This window comes from Enoplosus armatus, chromosome 9, assembly GCF_043641665.1.
Source record: "Enoplosus armatus isolate fEnoArm2 chromosome 9, fEnoArm2.hap1, whole genome shotgun sequence".
NCBI classification, from domain to species: Eukaryota; Metazoa; Chordata; class Actinopteri; order Centrarchiformes; family Enoplosidae; genus Enoplosus; species Enoplosus armatus.
This window is the reverse complement of record NC_092188.1, coordinates 12,774,304-12,793,870: the sequence shown is the minus strand read 5'-3', so window position 1 is coordinate 12,793,870 and position 19,567 is coordinate 12,774,304. Positions and strand designations below refer to the sequence as shown.

General features: G+C 42.9%; 1 protein-coding gene across 2 annotated transcripts; it reads right to left on the bottom strand.

Moving 5' to 3' along the window:
* Positions 1 to 356: 356 nt before the first annotated feature.
* On the bottom strand, positions 357 to 19,135 carry mindy3 (MINDY lysine 48 deubiquitinase 3). 2 transcript variants are annotated; one of them, XM_070912107.1, is made up of 15 exons: positions 19,023 to 19,135; positions 18,740 to 18,819; positions 18,218 to 18,278; positions 17,908 to 18,120; positions 17,722 to 17,773; positions 16,845 to 16,959; positions 16,554 to 16,627; positions 16,346 to 16,425; positions 16,033 to 16,103; positions 15,026 to 15,106; positions 7,596 to 7,668; positions 5,328 to 5,400; positions 3,196 to 3,283; positions 2,248 to 2,319; positions 357 to 1,394 (listed from the first exon to the last, which is right to left on the bottom strand). In XM_070912107.1, the coding sequence occupies exons 1-15, from the start codon at positions 19,114 to 19,116 to the stop codon at positions 1,245 to 1,247; spliced, it is 1,377 nt and encodes a 458-aa protein (XP_070768208.1). In that variant the 5' UTR covers positions 19,117 to 19,135; the 3' UTR covers positions 357 to 1,244. The 2 variants fall into 2 exon arrangements, with proteins under 2 accessions (XP_070768208.1, XP_070768209.1); XM_070912108.1 differs by having other exon boundaries at positions 17,935 to 18,120.
* Positions 19,136 to 19,567: the final 432 nt, after the last annotated feature.

Sequence of the window (19,567 nt, the reverse complement as noted above, 5' to 3'; positions counted from 1 at the left end):
ATACGGCTTTCTGTCTCAGGAGTATTTTCTGTTTTCAGAGAGGTACTTAAATCACCATCAGTGTCTAAGAGATTTAGTGAATTACTGATTTAGAGTCTCCGGGGACACGAAACATAGGTTGGTGTGTGATTTAATGTTGAGGGGATCCAGACAGACCTTGGACACCCTGAAACCTGAGGTTGGCCGAAGTCGGAGTTAGGACGTGATATTTATGAGAAAAAGACACACAGAAGAGGACATCTAGGATTTTAAAAGCTACCAAACCACACGGCATTTGAACAAAAAAAGTGTTTATTCCAGAACCTCTGAGTGAGATAATAAATACATGAGAACTTGGCCAACATCCCGTTGTGGTGCATGAAGCACACACACACACACACACACACACGCACGCACACACACACACGCGTGCGCGCACACACACGTACACACACACGTACACACACACACACACACACACACACACACACACACACACGAAGTACCTAAACCAGCTTCATCATGGTGAAAACATTGAAGAAACCTCCTGTTCACATCTCCAGCTCTCCGTGTCTGGGTTGGTCCCTTTATGCTGTAAACGCTTAGCAGTGGGTGTGACAGTATGTGTGTGTGTGTGTGTTCTTATATGTGGAAGGCTTTGGTAGGTTTTCCCTCAAAACAGTCCTACAACTGGATTAACAGTAGTGTTTCACAGTCGACTGGCTGTACATGTGGTTCAGAATGTGATTTGGTGACACACTCGAGTCGTTGAACCAAACCAGTTTGCTCTCTAAACAGTGTCTAGCTGTCTACTGCTAAACTGTAGCAGAGGAGTCGGCACAGAGCAGAGCAGTAAAAAGAAACAGTCATTCAGTTTTAGTTAAAATAATCACATCATCAACATCCTGCAGGTCAATTACAAGCTGTGGTGAACAGACAATAGCATGAACTGTAAAAGGTGAGTTTGCATTTTTGTGGAATGTGTGAGTGAGAATGACAGAATGGATCTCAGGCATGTTCGTCAAGTCCATGAACGTGTTTATCTCAGTCTCTTGTGTGCATTTGTGTTGTATATGTGTATGTGTGTCAGTTGTTGTAATCTGCTGACATTTCAGGGTCATTGTGCAGAGGGCAACCTGGAGAGGGGTGGTTGTGTGTGTGTGTGTGTGTGTGGAGCAGTAGTGGAGGTCCATCCACATACACAGACACACAGACACACACAGACACACACAGACACACACAGACACACACAGACTGTGTCGGTGCTAGTTCAGAGACGGGGAGCGGTCGGTGCTCCACAGCAGCTCGATGTAGGGCCACTTGGTCTGTAGGCAGCGCTTGACTGGAGTGTCGTCTGTCCGAACCATGGGGTCCTCAAAACCTAGCACCAAAGCTGTCCCTTCCACATACTCCACCTGAGAACACACACAGTTAACACAGTTAACACAGAGTTAACAAAACACACAAATTGAAACACTTTCTGCGAACTTGACAGGCTTCAACTCCATCAATCTCTTCTTGGACACTTCTTCTGAAGGGATCAGAAGTGAGATGCAAGCACACACACACACACACAGACACACACACAGACACACACACACACACACACACACAGACACACACACAGACACACACACACACACACCAGCTGTAGGGGACTGCTGTCAGAAGGTCTGTTATTCCCATCTGGAGCTATGGGAATGGAATTGCCATCACAACCATATAGGCGCCTTGCTGCCATGTGCATATGTGTGTGCGAGTGTGTAGGCGTGCTTTTGTGTGGGCACACATGTGCTGCCATTCCTGCATTTTCAGGTAGCGGTATGGAAAAAAGCTGCTTTTCTGACTAGACAAAGTTGACGGATGATGAAAGTGATATTCCTGAGTAACACAGGCACAGCCACCAACTACATCCACTGACAATCATCCATCAAACTAAGCCTGCTTAATAGACCTGTGTCTGACCATATATCACAGCCAGGCTGCTGACAGTGGCCTCCGTGTTGAAATGACTTGGAGAAATAAGAGGCTAAGCCCGGGTTTTTGGATGGATGGACAGGCTATTAGGCTTGCAATAGCTACTGTTTATTCTGGAGTGGCCGGCTACCTCCAACCGTGTGTGTGTGTTTGTGCTTGTGTGTGTGCTTGTGTGTATGAATGATGACAGGAAAAGAAGAGAAGTAATAAGCAGAGAGATAGAGAGAATATGTAAAAGGAACCACCACCAGCAGTTGCTATGAAAAACCTGAGTATGAAAGAGTGTCTTACCCTCTCGTTGTGGTTGGACTGTTTAAGTCCATTGTAGTGGTAGATGGGAAATGAGTCTGGGATTCCTGAATCCTGAAACACAGACGGGGAGCAGAGTGAAAAACATGCAATGTTGTTAGAGAGTCTCTGGGCAAGCTGCTCTCACAGAGATGGAGGTAAACACCCGCAGAGGCAGAACATTTTTGAACTGAAAAGTAAAACCGACACATCTCTGCCTGCAACCAGAGCTTAATGTTAAATCCCACGTGTTAAATTTAAATGTGTGTGTATTTGTGCACTGAAACAAAGCCCAACTCCAATTACCAGAAGACAGCCAACACTACGAAAACGTCCGAACAATGACATTGAGCCAAAATACTTCCCATAACTTTGGCTTAAAGGTGCAGAATAGTAATAGGGTGTGTTGTCTGAGAGCGTGTCCAGCTTCTCGTGTTTATATGCCTATATATGAAACCCTAACCCTCACCTCAATCCCACGTGTGTCTGAGTGTGTGTGTCCAGTTGGCTAATGGTAGTATAATTTCTTTGTGGCTCGGGGCCATTCCTCTGGTGAGTCCCTAAAGCCCTGATCACTTTAACACAGTTCCCCTCTATCTCTGCCTCTCTTGTCTTCCTCGCATGCTCTGCCTCATAATGGCATCTTACCGCTCTTTCTAAGCTTCTCGGCAAGTAACGTCATATGATGGTGAACACACACACACACGCATACATTTCACATGAGACACCACAGGAATGTTTTTGGCATAAAAACCTTTGATTTGCTAAAACAGCACTCCCCATATGCTTGGGAAATAGACACTTGTGTCACCCACATGTGTGTATGCGACTCTGTCCGTCTGTTTTAACTGTGATATGGATTGTATGACTGGTGGAAGGTACTTGTCATACTGTGTGTGTATCTTTATGTGTGTGCAGAGGTGGACTTCCACTTTAAAGATACACACATACCTGATCAGGGAAAAACTCCAACAGGAACGGGCCCAGAAGTATTATGCCCAAACTCTCTGGATCCAGCTTACTCTTCACCAGACTGACACTGAGAAGGCACAGAGACAGAAAGGAAAGGAAGTAAATAAAAAGCGAGCAGAGGAAAACAGGTCCAGAGATCCAGAGAGAAATAAGGAACATGCAGGTTGAAAAAAGAGACGGGGGTTGGAAAGAGCCGTCAGATCAGTACAAAACAACAGTCTGGGATGTTTTGTGCATGAAAATCAAGTCAAATTTACGATCACCTCATCATTCAGTGTGGACTTATGATGCGTGTTTTAGTGAAAGCATGCATGTTTTCATGAATACCGTGGTGCAACTAAATATACCTCTTTCCAGACATTCCTACGTGTTAGATCAGTGTTATTATTATTCCACCGTGATAAAAAAATCTGGTCAGATTGCCCTTTTAAGGCAGCAAGGAGAGAAGCTGGGTTTATACCAAGACACAGAGTAAAGGCAACAGTTGTGTCTTCATCTATCGATTTTGACAAGGACCATGTGCAGCAGGACAGCATGCAGAGTAGACAGCGACCCTGCTGAAGTGTCATTGAACAACACTCTGAATCCCTAAAAGAGTCAGATGAGCTGCTCTACAGCCAACCCTCTGCTGAAGCCAGTGCGAAAAAGAGAACATCTCCTGAGGGATCAATAAAATATCTAATTTTTATCAACAAGCGGTTGTGTGTTGATGGGAATCAAGGGAATTAGTTGTTTGTGGCGGGTTTGCACTGTATCCACTGCATGACTGTATATGACCTCATCATTTAAAAATGGACTGAACATGAGACGATGGTGCACGCAAATGCCCACATTGAGCATGCCACAGTTATGTTACATTTGCTTGAATTGTATGAATGGGGCTTTTCAATCTGTTAATATTGCTTAAAAAAGTCATTGAGTGACATGTTCTAGATTTGCTCTATAGACAGTAAATGGAAGAGTGACTTTGTGGACATAGTAATGTTACCCAATGCAATTTATTTGGGAATAAAGACACATCTTTGTATTCTTGTCACGCTGAAATTAAATACATTTTGGTGTTTAATTTTCATTTTGCTGTCTAGTCCAATTTTAATTTAATTTAAAGAGAGTAATTTAATCGTTGACTAAATTCGTTTAATGGATTTACACTTTTTGTTATCATACATTCAAGTTTAATTACATAAGAAAAAAACACAATAAACAATAATTCATGTTTTTAAGATCCTGAGTATGAATAACTATCACAAACACTACAAAACAAATGATCAAGAGACTATAATTCCTTGGAGCTGTATCCTGACTTTTGCTGAGAACAGTCGGTACCCACAAAGTTGGTTTACCACAAATGGTAGCAGCTGATGGCCGTAGGTCATATGATATGTACAAATGCTAAGTCACAGGCAACTTGAAAACAGTTCGCACTCATCTTCCAAGACGTGATGTTGAAGTTTTCAATTTATTACATCTAGATACTCCTATTAATCATTTTTTCCCCCAAACACAAAAAACTTTTTTCACATGGTGGGATCCCTGCAGTAACTCTCTCATTGTGTGGTAAAGACTGAGGCTTGCCTGTTTGCACTGGAAACCTCCTCCCAGTTTGTTGTGTTGTGATGTATCGCCCATCTGGGGGTCTGCAGAGCAGATCAGTGGTCCAGTTACTTGGCCAGGCCCACGGCTGCAGCGTTGGGCTTACTATTCCTCAGATGAGAACGTGCTTCTGTTTGAAGCGGCACTTTAAAGCGTTTCCTCCCTCTCTCAGTCTTTCTTCCTGCCGTTAATGATCTCCCTCTAAGCCTCTGTTTCTGACTTTCTTTCTTTTGTCCTTTCTTCCTGAGCTTTTATAGTGGGCTCTCTCTGGTCTTACTTTATAGCAGCCTCGCAGTGAAACATGAGCACAGGGCGGCTGACCTGGCCTGGCCATGACTTAGGAGTTAGAACATTAGAAGCTCTACAGGTGCCACACACACACACACACACACACACACACACACACACACACACACACACACACACACACACACACACACACACACACACACACACACACACACACACAAGCTGAAATACACATACAAACATAAAGCCTTGAACATGCAAGCACTTACTACTCAGGCTCTGAGACAAGGTCAAGGGCTTTCATCACGTCCTCCAGCAGAGACTCTGGGATGAAGCCATTATCTGGGGGAGAGAGAGAGAGAAAGAGTGACAGACAGAGAGAGAGAGAGACACAGAGAGAGAGAGACATAAAGAGAAACTGATGTACCGGCTGACCCCAGAACATAAAATACAGGCTTCAGTTGAAAACCAGGGGAAGCCTTCACCTACACACATATGGGACAAGCATTATTTACATCACAAGCCCTGGGGAATTAACTCATCACATCATCATCACACACACACACACACACACACACACACACACACACACACACACACACACACACACACACACACACACACACACACACACACACACACACACACACACACACACACACACACACACACACACACACACACACACACACACACACACACACCTTGTCCTTTCTATCTGACCTACATTCCATGGCCGTGATGATTGCTTTACCTGAGAGGAGAGGCTTTAAACGCTAACATGTGTTTTTTCCCCCCGAAAGAGTATTTGTGTGCGTCCGGGCACTTACAGTTTTGTCTCATTTAAACATCGGCATGTGAGCCTGTGTGGCCTGTTGTTTAGATACATATGTAAACCCCTGGTGTGTTGTGCAGAAGGTTAACTGACGAGCGCTCTGCTTGTCCGCTCTCGAGCAACTCAATCTCGCCCTTTCAATGCCAGATGTTATTCTCTCAGAGTGACAACTGACAGCTTGACAGCGAGCAGAGAGGGCGCGCGCACCCACACACACTATACAGGGACAATGACAAATACCAAATATTAAAGAGCATGCTGAGAAAGTGGGTTGCTGAGTGTGTATGTCTGGTGAGTGCGTGTGAATGCGCCTGGCGCCCTTTTTCCACAACACAGGGAGCTGTGCTGACTCTACATGTGACACACAGATTTATGGCTTCTTTTTTTTTTTTTTACACAGCACTCAACTGTGCTATGCCATGTGTTCATACACTGCAGTGTGCAGATATATCTGTGTGTCATGTACAGTGCATCCTCCTTGTGTGTATACATGCGCATTTGTGTGTGTGGATGCACCTACTGTAGCCCATGCCATGTGTTTGTGTGTGAGAAAAGACCATATGGCTTGATGGCAGAATGGCCTGGCAGATGATAGCATAAGAGGATTTGAGAATGTGCAAAGCAGTATGAAGATCAGGATCAGGAAAAGACAGATGAGGAACAAGAAAAGACATTTAAGTTTACATATTTTTTGTCAAAGTTGCCAGAGCAGGCAAGACCACTTTCAGCTGGTAGGATTTATCTCATTGTAACATCACATCACACCACACACACAGCACGCTGTTCCAACAAGCTCGATAATGAATAATGTTGTTTATGGCGACGGAGAAGTGCACTTCATTTCACAATAAAAACACATAAATATGAAGATATGTGTTGCGACTGGTGATTTAGTTAGGCCCACAGCTGAACACTCTTGCAACATGGATAGCTCTAAGAGTGTGATGTTAACAGTGCATGCTCATGTCTTGAATGCGAATCCCGACATCTCTGCATCTCTCTCGTCTCCACAGCAAAAGAAAAACAATACACAACAGATGTTGGGACTAAATGTTTCATTTCAATTCTTTCTTGTCTCGCGAACACACACAAACACCCCGCACTATAATTTTGAGGCTACATAAATGAACGCTGCAGACCTCAGACTTTTAGTTAATCTGACATGACATGTCTGTTCTCTCTTTAACTTCCTATTGTCATTGTGTCACTCTCCGTGTCCTTCCCCTCACCTTTTACCCCTGTCACCTGGAAGTGACAGGAAAGGGGGTTTGGGGAAGAGAGGGAAGGAGCAGGATGGTTGACTCAGCTGTTAAGAGGAGCTAATCTCACCAAACCAAACAACAACAGTGGAGATGAGAGGAGAGAAACAGGCCGTCGTTCTGCCTGCAGAAGAAAATAATGGAGACAAGAAACAAGAAAGAAGAGGCGAGGAGGGCAGTGGAGGTTATAACTGCATCTGCTCAACCAGGAAGAAGGGAAGAGAAAGACAACAGGGCCAGGATATTGTTTGCTCAGTGTGTGTGTGTGTAGCTGTGTTGGAATGAAAGTTTGGATTAATTAAAATACATCTGTGTGCCAGGGCTTTCATATAGCTGGTGTACTAATGAGCAAATAAAGTACAATGGTCTATAAAAACAAGTGTGCAGGGGGTGAAAGGCGGTACAATATACAGTATATGATACAAACTCTTGTTGTTTATTACCTTCAGGATCAAATGACTGGAAGACCCTCCTTGCCTGTTCTGATGGAGACTCTGGACCTACCAGGGACATCTCCTATAAGGAAGGAGAAAGAGAAAGAAATAAATGAGAGAAAGAAGAAGGAGAAAGAGAGGAGCATGTACATGACAACAGAGGTTTGACCTAAAAGTGAACACAGAGATTTGTGACTAAAGTGAGGAGACAGGGAGTGTTGCAGTAAGACAGTAAACAGACGAATAGAGCAGGGAGGGGAGGAAGATTTAGATCACATTATGGGACAATGTGGCTTCATCAGTGCTGAAACATTAGAACAGTGCAGCGTGAAACACCAGCCATCTAAATCCACTCAAAACTAACAGGCTTTGATTGTTCTTGACAAGGTTTAGCAGCACTAATGTACAACACACTACAGTGAAGAAATGCAGTCATCGCCACCCATTGCAGCAGCGTGTGACGCACTGCTAACGTACAGTGTACATGTACTGCATGTGTGTGTGACTATGTGTAATCTAATGGGCCAGTGCAATCACCGGAATACATTGGGTTATTAACTGATCTGCTGATAAAGTTAGACGGCTTGTTTTCACTCCAAACACACAATCAGGAAATGGGGTCTCACATACATATACCGCCCGTGATTTATGACAAGCTCCACAGTGTTTGTTTGTTGATGAAGTTTAGAAAGAGCAGTGTTTGGCAGGGAGATCAGAAATGAGGTGGTGTGTATATGCATATACAGGAGGGTGATGCCCCATTTGACTGGCCTACAATGTACATGCTGATAAAATGAAGACCTCAGCATGTTCAAAAAATTGCTTTTCAGATCAGCTTAACAGCATATGAAGCCCCCTCTGCTCACATTTATCCAACATGAGAATTTTTGTAGAAAACCCCCCCAAAAAAGTTGAAACGGCTGGATAACCATCAGTTTCCGACGAGCTACATTGCAAGCAAATACTGATAAGGAGTGCAAGGTTGTCATTCTTCCTTGAAAATATCTTTCATGAATAACCATTCGGAGAAGTTTAAGAAAAAGAAAAAAAAGCTTGGAGAAGATAGAAGGGTTATTTTTCCAAAGAGGATGAAATGAGATACTTCTCAAAAAGATGTTCTTCCATGAGTGAAGGAGGGAGTATATTTATGACAACGAAGGACTGGACAAACACACAATGTTTTTGGAGAGCAAATGAACCCTGCTCATCTCCTTTAGCTGGCCTTTATTAAAGCTTGAGCCTGAGATCCATGCAGGCTGCTAGGGTTTCACGGTCCACTTATTACTGTATTCAGGGCTTACTCATGGGTAGAGGGGGGGGGTCAGGGGGACACGTTGAGAAGAGATGACTCCCAGCTGCCCGCTCTTCAGATGCAAAGAAAAACAGGCACAGGCCGGTGAACATGCGCTCACACACTGTTCTGTCACACAGAGTACAGCAGAGTCCTGATGTGTTAACATTACAGGCTCCATAAATCTGACGGTATATTTGTCATTAGTTAGATATGTCTGTGTTTCACTTACAGGGGTGGACAAGGGTCATTTTGCTGTCTCAGGAGGAATAAAGTGATAAAAAAGTTCCTTAGCGGTCGACTGCAGTATAAAGACGAACTCATGTAGGTTTAACAGTAAACTTGAAATAAACACGTATCTCTTTTCATAGTGATGAGAAGCTTAAATCGATCTCAGGCTGCTGTAAGTCCAATGTGCCTCGTGAACCAAAGCTAAGTTAACACAGTTTATTATCTTCCTGAGCAGGATGGACGCAGTCTGTGTAAATCACCTGGTAATACCACAGTTACAGGATGTCAACACTTTACCAGACAAACACTCATAAGTGGTCACCAACCGACGAAACAAAACATATTATTACTGCTAACCTATACACGCTAATATGAGGCTAACATAGAAAAGGCAATGACTCACGTGAGCATAAGATCATGCGCACACACATAATGGCAGTAGAAATTACGTGATTGTGTGTGTGATGACAGTCTGCCTGGCTGTCTTTGATCTGTGTTTTATTAGAGGCCTGAGGAAGATGCTGCTGAGTTGGAAAACATGTCATGGAGCTAACACACTCCACAGGGAAGGTGTGTGTAAGTGTGTGTGTTTTTGTGCCTCAGCGTTTCTTTCCTCTCAATCCAACTGTGTAACAGTATGTGTGCGTGTCTGTGTAAGACAGAGAATCTGCGCAATAATTAGGCCAAAATGTGTTTGCTTATACTAGAAAACAAGCTGGTTTTCTATTCTGCAAACGTTCGTACTCATGCAGAGACACAGTACAATGACCCACACTCGCACTTTTGCACTGATGCCAGGTCCTTTGTAAGTGTGCCTTATGAAATCAAGGAGTGCATTCCAAGCCCCACAGTCCGACCTTCACAGAGCAACAACAAGCTACCCTACACAGGAACAAAGCAAGAACAACACACACGCACCACCCCAAGGACTTAAATACACAGAATAATGCAGAACATTTGCAACATTTGAGCAAAACCAGAATACATATTGAGATCGTGTATCATATTGAGTGTCCAAAGGCTTTGGTGTTAGCTGTGTTTTCGTTTGTCTTTTCAGTTAAGTCAGGAATACTTACACATCCAGGCCTGCTAAAATCTGACTGTACTGTATGCACTATACAGTACGTGTGTGATCCTCTTTTTCTTATCATCAGACCAGATTTCCTGCATCACACCCTCCTACAGTAGATAAAGTGCAAAGCTCGGCTGATATCCATGTAACCTCTTTACCATTTGCGTCATTTTGGGGTCTACTGACCACTGCCTAAACCTTCACCTCTATTCATCTGTACTTCTGTTGCTCAGTCTTCACTAGACTTAGTGGCTCTCTTAGGTTAACAACTCATCCCCTGTAGGTTTTTTTCCCTCTCTCATTCTTTCTCTTGCAATTTTACCCCTTTTTACCTGCCTTTTCCTGTGCTAAGTAGGTACTCCAGTTTTGGAGTATTTCCTCCCCTCCGACCCTTGACTTTTTCTTCCATTCTTCCTTTCTCCTTTCATCCTTTATCTCTTCATGCAGGTAGGTACTTCAGGACAGACAGGTAGGTATAGTAGTTTACTAGAGTTACTCTTTCTTTCCCTCCGGTCCACCCAAAGAGCTATTGTGTGTGCTGAGAGGCTCTGAGTGGCCATAGAGTGCGTCTGAAGGGATCGGTTTCGAGACAACAAAGCAGAGGTCTCGGACAGTGTCTCCTGCCTTGTTCCTAGCAGGCACCGACAGCCTCACTACATGACAGGGCTGAGGAGGAAACTGAGGAGAAAGTCTGTGTGCAAGGGCTTGTTATGTAGAGTGTACGTTTGCTTGTATGCGTTTGTTTTGTTCACCTTAACTAGCCTGTGTCCTGTGTGGTGGTGAGTACAGAAAACAATGGAAATCATATCTGTCTTGCAACATAAGGAGTGCGTGCAGTATCTACTGTATGTTTGTGTGTGAGTGTATGTGTTTCAGGTGTGACAGACAGGACAAAGTAGTGATTTATGGAGCTGTCTTGGATGAGAAAGACTGTCTCACCAGAAAAGAAGAGGAGACGCCAGAGGATAGTTATATAGCGTAATGATGGGTCCGATAACAAAGAACACCACACAGGGGAAAAGGAAGGATAATGCAGCACACACACACAGACACAGACAGCTTTTCACCCTATTACAATGGCCCTTGGTCTGACCTGACACAGATTATTAATGACTGTTAATGTACACCGCTTTGTTTTGTGTGGCCCGAACCCCTGATCATACTAAGCAGAAAGTAATCCTCTTTAACAGAAACCACAAAAGTCTTGTGTTCTGTTATACTCTATTCCTGTTGCCGTTTTTAAATATCAATTCTTTGTCTTGTTCCAACTACCGTTCAGTACGAGCATAATTCAATATTATTGTTTAATAACTCACCAATGTCAAATTGTGTTGATATGATCATATCATGTTTCATTTTCAAGTTTCCGTTGTCCAAATTGAAGATTCTGACAAAGCTGTGAGTTAAAAACTGACAACATTTTTTATGGAAGTTTTGGTTTATTTTGTAAATATGATGAGTTGGTCTCACATAAGGCATAACAGTGGAACATTTACCGTTTTGAAAATCAGTGTGATTATATAATGTAATTTAGCATTTTTTGCCATATCATGACACATCATCATTGAATTATTGGGGGATCATTATTGACCTATTGGCCTTGATTTTCAACGATAAAGCCAAGCCCTAGTGGCAACACGGTAAATTTACTGTGGTTATGGCAATAAAGCCTCACTGGCCTAACTGTCTCCACACTCAAGCTTTAAGTTCCTGCTCCTTACCAGTCATTCTACATGTGTGTGTAGACAGAAGCCACAGTCTTAAGGGACACAGAGCGCCACAGCGGCTGCTCTCTCTCCTAGTAAATCACTGACCCTGAACACGACTACTGTACACATACACACACAAAAACACACATGAAACTCCCTTGAGAAGCAGAGATACAGCCTGTGAACCTCATCACTCAGCGAGAGGAGAGTAAAGAGTGATGAGAAATGTCACAGGAGGATTACCACCCCCCCCCCCTTCCTGAGTGACCACTGAACCACTCTTTAAAGTGCATCCTTCCTTTCTACTTCCTTTCTTCCTCTTTCCTTCTCATGAGGGACCAATAATCTGAAGAGATTGGCTGAGGTGTGTTGGGGAATCCTTTTCTTGGGCAACCAACCTTCTGTACACTGGAGGGGATAGTTACTTCAAAGACAAGAGGGGGAAAAAGGAAGGAATCCTTTTTTTTAAAAAACATATTGCATGATATGTCTCATCCATCACCCATCCTTCTTCTCCTTCACTCTCCGTCTGTCTGTTTTTCTTCCTTTCTCTCCTTCCTCTGGCGTCTCAGAAACTCTTGTCCAAAAACAGATCCCATTACATGCCATTATACACACTCAGCCTCTTTCTCACATGCACACACATTAATACAACAGAGGGCAGAGAGTGTGTGGGGGGGTGTTGTGGGTAGGGATCAGAGATGGTGGAATGGCCTTTGTGTAGGTAGATTAGATAAAACACTAATGCTATTAAGATGATGGTCTAAAAGCCACAGTCACACACTGACAGCGACTCGGGGGAATACACACCCGTCCCCAATGGCAGACAGAAGGAGCCGCTGACACATCAGAGGCAGGGATCAGGTTTTCTGCTTTTGTGGGGATGGCTCTATATCGGAGCTAAAAGCTACATAACCAGCTAGTGTGAATTTTTGTATCATGAGGCCTGGGAAATCTCAGTGTGCTTGAAATTAGCTCAAAACATAAATTCCCTTTCAAATAGGACAGTCACACTCAGTGAGGTCTACCAGCAGAGCACCCTTGCCTCATGTCTTACCCCTTCACCTTGGGCTCAAAGTTGTAGAGCTGGCAGAGTGTAGTGTCAGCCATGTACGTCAGTACATGTGCATGTGTGTGCTCAAGTGTGTTCCAAGTCTCCAGCGGGACAAATGGATCCAGATGGGAACTCTGGAATCGCATTCCCTACAGGAAGCCATCCACCTGAAGCCACACACACACACACACACACACACACACACACACACACACACACACACACACACACACACACACACACACACACACACACACACACACACACACACACACACACACACACACACACACACACACACACACACACACACACACACACACACACACACACACACACACACACACACACACACAAAACTAATGCTAATCAGGATTATGTTCCCTGTGCCCTGGAATGTGTGTGTAAGAGTCAGACTGTGTGTATATGTGAACATGTCACTAGTGCCGGGGGAGTTGTAGCAATTGGTAAGTCATCAGTGTGTGCATGACGACTTTGGGTCATCACTGAGCCAACATATGATCTACTCGCCTAGCAGGCTTGAGCTTAATGCATGTAACTGAGCTTTTAATCAATGGTATATTAAGGGTGTGGCATTATGATGGAGATGATTGCCTGGGATTTTTCAGCCTCTCTGGTGCCATTTTCACAACAGCAAGGAGAATCGATTTGCTACAACCAAACCTGCCAGCTTTAGTACACAGGCTACAGCAATGTATTATGTTACATGTTCCCTGATAGAGATGATAAACATGCTTGTTTGAGTGCAAACTGAGTTAGTGTGTACCCACGCATATTGAACACATCCACACTAGCACAGTGATCTGATGATTCATACTCCTACCCAAGAGCCAAAGTTTCTCTCAAAGTTACAACAGCAGGGTTGACCTCAATTAATATGTGCATTCTATACCTTGTGGCATCACCCTGAGTATATCAGTGTGTATCTGAGTTGCTGCTGTCGGAGGAGGATATCTTGGGGAACTGGGGAATTTTATCTGCATTTTGACCACATGAGCCTGGTTCCAGTTTTGTTTCCTGGACCTTTCACCCAAAAGCTACCTCAAGAGCTCAAAATCAAGCCTCCAGAACGCAACAACTTATAAAGAGCACTCATTAAGACTGCATTCAAGCCCTGGTTATTACCATATTATAAGTGGAGATGGAATTTTTGTTGACTGTTATTGACATTTAAACAACAACCAAATCCAAACTGCTAATATACCAGACACTGGGCAATCTGTTAACTGTCGTAAATGTTGTTGTGTAGTAAAGCAGAGAAATGACCTAGGAAAACATTAGACTAGATCCTCACTCATTTTAAGACAGGCGACCTGCCCTTTTGACATTTTCTATCTTTCCTTTAATCTCTTAACGTCTCCTTTCTAACATTTATCTAACTTTCAGTCAATCAACAGTGTGTTGTCTCGTTCCATGCTAAATTATTTCTCAAACCAAGCCGTTGTCTTTAAATCTTAGTCGAAGAACTGTTCGCGATTTAGTTCCTGAATGTTGTGTCTGGGGCTTCTTATTTCCTGGGACAACTTTGTACAACAAAAAACAAGGCAGAAGAAGGTGTGATCCATTTTGTTGGAATTAACCTGACAGTGAAGGTAGACTCTCACTGGAGTCCAAATTCCACAGTTTACATCGTGGTCATACATTATGAACTACACATTGTTGAGTTGATCACAGATGGTTGAGAAACTAAAATTGTGTGTTTTTGTGTGTGAGAGTGAGAAAGAGAGAGCATGAAGATGACTGTGTGTGTGTGTCTGCCTGCACAAAGTTCTACTTTGGAAGTTTGGAGTTTTTTCCCCCTTAATGCCGGGAAAGTGAAAAGCCAAGAAACAGTACTGGCCATATATGACTATCTCCTGCGCTCATTTTTCCCTCCCCTCCCTCTTGCCCCTCTTTTTTCCCCCACATTGATATCTGACCTGCACTATATTAAATCTGTTAAGCCCATTCCATATTTTGGTTTTTCTAACCGGCTGAGGAGACTGGTTTATGTTACATACTGTCCCTCTGTGCGAGTGAAATATGTGTTTGGTTGCTTATGGATGAGTGAATTGAACTTGCCTTGGTGAAAAACACAGAGAGGTGAGTTTCACTGCCAAGGATCCAAATAGGGAACTTTGGAGACTTGAGGAATGCCCCGACCTGAAACACACACACACACACACACACAGAAAAGGAATGCATAATAAATTAGTCTATTTTCAGTCATTGTCATCATGAATCAGTAACTGTTTAAAGATTAACATAACTTTGTTCAAATATGAATGTACTTCATGAAAAAGAGATTACACGTCTCAGTACACGAACTGCACTTCTCTGGAAACTATGTAATGAAATGTATATTATAAATGTTAGTATTCAACTCATTATTACTGGGATCTTCTCTCCTCTCTTGCTCTTCTGAACTGCAGCATCATATCCTGCTTGACCTTGATTTCAATACAACAGCAATAAACAACTAACCAAATATATGAACAGCGGACATATGAGCAACCTCTCCTTACTTAATATGAGTTGGTCTCTTAAATCACTCTCAATAGCCCTCAATTTACTTTGGCAACCATCTACTTGCTATTAACGTATTATAGCCGCTTACTATTTACAGAGTTCATGTCTCAGCTCCAGCTTTTCTGAGCTTGCTTATGTTGGCAATGATAAATAAATAGCCAAGATTCCTGTTTTTTGAGATGCCTAAATGTGTCACGTCACATGTATTTATAAATCTCTTTTGTGATCTGTTTTTAGTAAATGTGTGTTTCAGTACCGTGTGCCAGAAAATAAACATATAGTTAGAGAGAGTGGGGTGTTAACAGTTAGTCTGTTGGGACTGTTTCTTCCAAACACATATTTTCTCACTGTGGTTTGTGTTCCCATGTTGGATATGTCCCACATCTCAGAGTCACAAGTAACAGTGAGCATTTGTGTGTTTTTTTGAATTCCTAGCACTCTCACATCTTATAAAGTATGTGTCCATCTGAAATAAGTCTTCATCTATGATTAAAATCCACAAACCCTCTGCATATACGCATATACTTTTGCATGTTTTGGGAAGCTGTATGTTTCAGTACCTTGCAGTAGCGTAGTGATTCCATAAGCGTGAGGAAGCCAACGGATGCCTGTTTATGTATGCCATGCAGTTCTACAAGAGAGGGAGAAAAAAAGAGCGACAAAATAAGAATTTGTTAAATTGTGTCAAACTGGTATTAATTTGTGCCAGCAATTTGTGCATTGCTGTGGGATGTAAGAATTATTGCCCTCTGGTGGAAATGGTTTACATCTGGGGCATCTGAATTCTGTGAGTGTGGTATGTGTGCATGTGGCTGTTGTGTGAATATGGCGTGTTTGTGTGTGTACTATCCAGTAACTTCATGGAAGTCTTACTCATGCCAGAGCACTCCCTGTCTCCATCCCAGACATTAGAGACAGCGTGGCCAGTTACAAGGAGGTTCACCAGGCTCTGACTGAAAAGACATAAGAAGGGAGACATCAAGAGTTTTAGAGAAAACGTAAGATATCCTGTACCCTTTAACACAAACAAATGCAATAATATTTAACTGAGGACAATTGATGAAGACAGGTGTTTTTATACCTGCCATGGCCATGCACAGGGTCTATGAGAGGCTCCATTGTGTCCTGGATCTCATTTCGTATATTCTCTATGCCCTGCACAGAGAGGACCAGAAGATACTGCATTTAATTTTTGTGTATTTGAACAATGATGCAGCACACAGGGAAAATTACTTTAAAAAGGTTAAAACACAATGACTAAATGCCCATGAAACATTTTTTTAAAAGTCTTATTTAACTATCACTTCATTCAAATTACTTCATAAATATGGCAGAGACAACATCACCAACATCAGCCATCTCTTTTCTTTACCTTGGTGAGGATGACAGAGTAGAGGAAAAGCAAGACTCCACAGCACCCCCTCCAGGTGTGGTAGAGAGATAGCACCTCCTCTCTGAGACCAGACACTGACATTACAGTCCGCTTACTGCAGGAAGGGACAACAAACATCAGGTTCATTTATGAAACACTCAAAAGACAGAACATTTGTTGAGTTTTAGGATCAACGAGACTGATGTATGAATTGTATTCATCATGCCAGGTTGGTAAAGATAACTTTACAGGGCAGGAATCAATAAAATTAATCAGAGGACAAAGAAAAATCTAATCTTGTCAATATGGAGCCACTACCCTCTTTTGCTCTACCTTGGAAAGCTTGCAAGTGGAGTTGTCTGTCTTAGTTAGCATGCATTTCTTCACCGTGAGTCAGCACTGCTTTTCGCTGACTGTGGTCTCAGTTGCCAGTGCGCTGTGTGATGAGGTTTCAATATTCCGCTGGCAAACGCAGCCCTGCATTCATTTAGTTTGTGTGTGTGTGTGAGACAGACAGTATGTGTGTAAGAAAGGTAGTGAGAGGTAGTTTTTTTTATTAGGTAATCAGTGAACGTGCTGAGTCAGCAACAAAAGTGAAATAGCTAATTCATTGTGAAAGCCAATTCTTGCTGTCTAGATGAATCAAATACCACCCCTTTCCTCCCCTCCGCTGATACTATCTTCTGAGAAATATGTAGTTATCTATCCCAGTGCTGTATATTGGCAATTGTAAAGCAAGGATTTGTGAGGTCTTAATCCTCCAGAAACTGAAACACAGTATTATTTAATGTCAAGATTATCTGCGTTGAGGAGGAGACAGTCAGGGCTATAAAGATGCAAGGTGTTTGCTGCGGTGAGGATATTAAGTGTCACTTACTGGAGAACACTGTGAAATCGCTCAAAGCCAAGGTCCTCAGCAGCCAAAGCAGCTAGGAACAAGAAAACACATACATACACTGTAGTATCAGAGCATGACACAGAAGAACTCCACACGGTCAAATACATTTGTGCACCATTATTCTGAATGGGCATCATGTGGGAATGTGACAGATGTAGGACTCACTGGGTTGCTGTTCCTGTGACGGCTGGCTGCTCTCTGGCTCTGGCAAGTCCTGTGTTTGCGACTGTGACTGTGTCTGTGTGTTAGTATGTGTGCTAGTATGTGGGCTTTGTCCCTTGGCCCAGGTCACCAGGCAGAACCCTGTGGAGGGGCTGGAGCAGGCAGATTCCAGGATTTCACTCAGTGTGGAACACAGTGCCGTTTTCTGCTCTTCCTCTAACAGACACAAACATAAAACATGCATGATTTAACAAGCCATACAACTATATAAAACATTAGCTAAAAGAATGGTTTGGATTCTTCTGTGGACAACCTGACATCTGTCTCCAGTTGGAACTTTCTCTGTTGAAGAGAATGTTCTTTAAGAGGAAAGCCTGCAAAGAAACACAAGCTCAGTCTCCAAATTTACAAGATAATATTCCATGGAGCAATACACCACACTTGCTAAGTATTGTTTGTCCGTAGTCAGCCCTCACAGACTAACAGACTTTGATTTTTGTCAATTTGCTTTTAAATATATGACCAACCATTTTTTTTTTATCAATTAAGCATTGCCAACAATTCATATACCTATAAGACTCATAGACTTTGATGCACATTCCAAGTCAGTCTGCCTGATATAAAAGCTGGCTCACTGTAAAATCCTCAAGTGAACTTGTGGAAGGTGTACATTCTGAAAGAGTGCAATGTTGCAGACTAAACTGTCCCATTCTTCAGAATACTTTAAGCACTTCCTCCCGCTGAGCATGTAGGAGGTCTGTGAGGGCTCAATACTTATGCTAGACATTGAGACTAGGGTCTGTTGATACTGCAAGGAGGTTGAACTAGACCATACCTGGACAGGTGCAATGACAGCGCATGGCCCTCCTTCAAACTGCTCCAGAGCTGTGTGCTCATTCTCACTAAAAACAAATCCTGTGATAACGACAAAAGAGCAATCTTGAAATTTTCCCAGTAGTAACAAATACAGTGCTGTTTTTGGACACTTTCACCCTGCACATATTGGAAAAACAAAAGTGCATGGGTGAACATCCCTGTTTTTGAGTGAAATATGATGTCTTCCCTGTTCTGCAAAAACGTTTTCATTCATATCATCTTACTGAGAAAAGGCATCATACCTTGGGTCCATCTACGGAAGATGGAGGCAGACACTCCTCCACTGGATGGTCTCCCCCAAACCAAATCCACCACCTCTTTATTTAACTCCGACATGATAACTTTTACTGCTATTGACTCCACAGGCACTCCCTCTTCAATCCAACAGCCACGAAAGGACAGCAGAGGTCCGTTGAGGCCAACTTGCTAGCTCTTTTCGAGGTTGACAATCCACTTCTCTCGGTAGGTCGAGCCTGTGGCATTGGCCACAAGCTACCTGTGTGGCACGACACAGTCTGAATCTAGTGGCTGGCAGCAAACTGGCGGGTAGGAATGACATCAACGTAGCCACAGCAGCCTGCAAAGTAATGGGGCAGAAACATACGCTAAGGTTACTGTCTATAAGGCATTTAGCCTTTGTCTAATTTTCACATAGATTACTTAATTGCATATCTAAGGCGACAAGGGCGCGATATAGCTAGTTTATACAGCTGTGTAACGCCATACATTCGTCCTATTATTAACAAGCGAGAAAGCTAACCGTTGCGTTAACGTCAAAATAGTTACA

Excerpts from the sequence above, each read along its gene's own strand:
- mindy3 (XM_070912107.1), bottom strand. The coding sequence starts at position 19,116 with ATGTCGGAGTTAAATAAAGAGGTGGTGGATTTGGTTTGGGGGAGACCA. Across the intron at positions 18,820-19,022 it reads CTTCCGTAGATGGACCCAAG|GATTTGTTTTTAGTGAGAAT; the intron begins GTATGATGCCTT and ends TCGTTATCACAG. Across the intron at positions 16,628-16,844 it reads ACTCTGTCATCCTCACCAAG|GGCATAGAGAATATACGAAA; the intron begins GTAAAGAAAAGA and ends CTCTCTGTGCAG.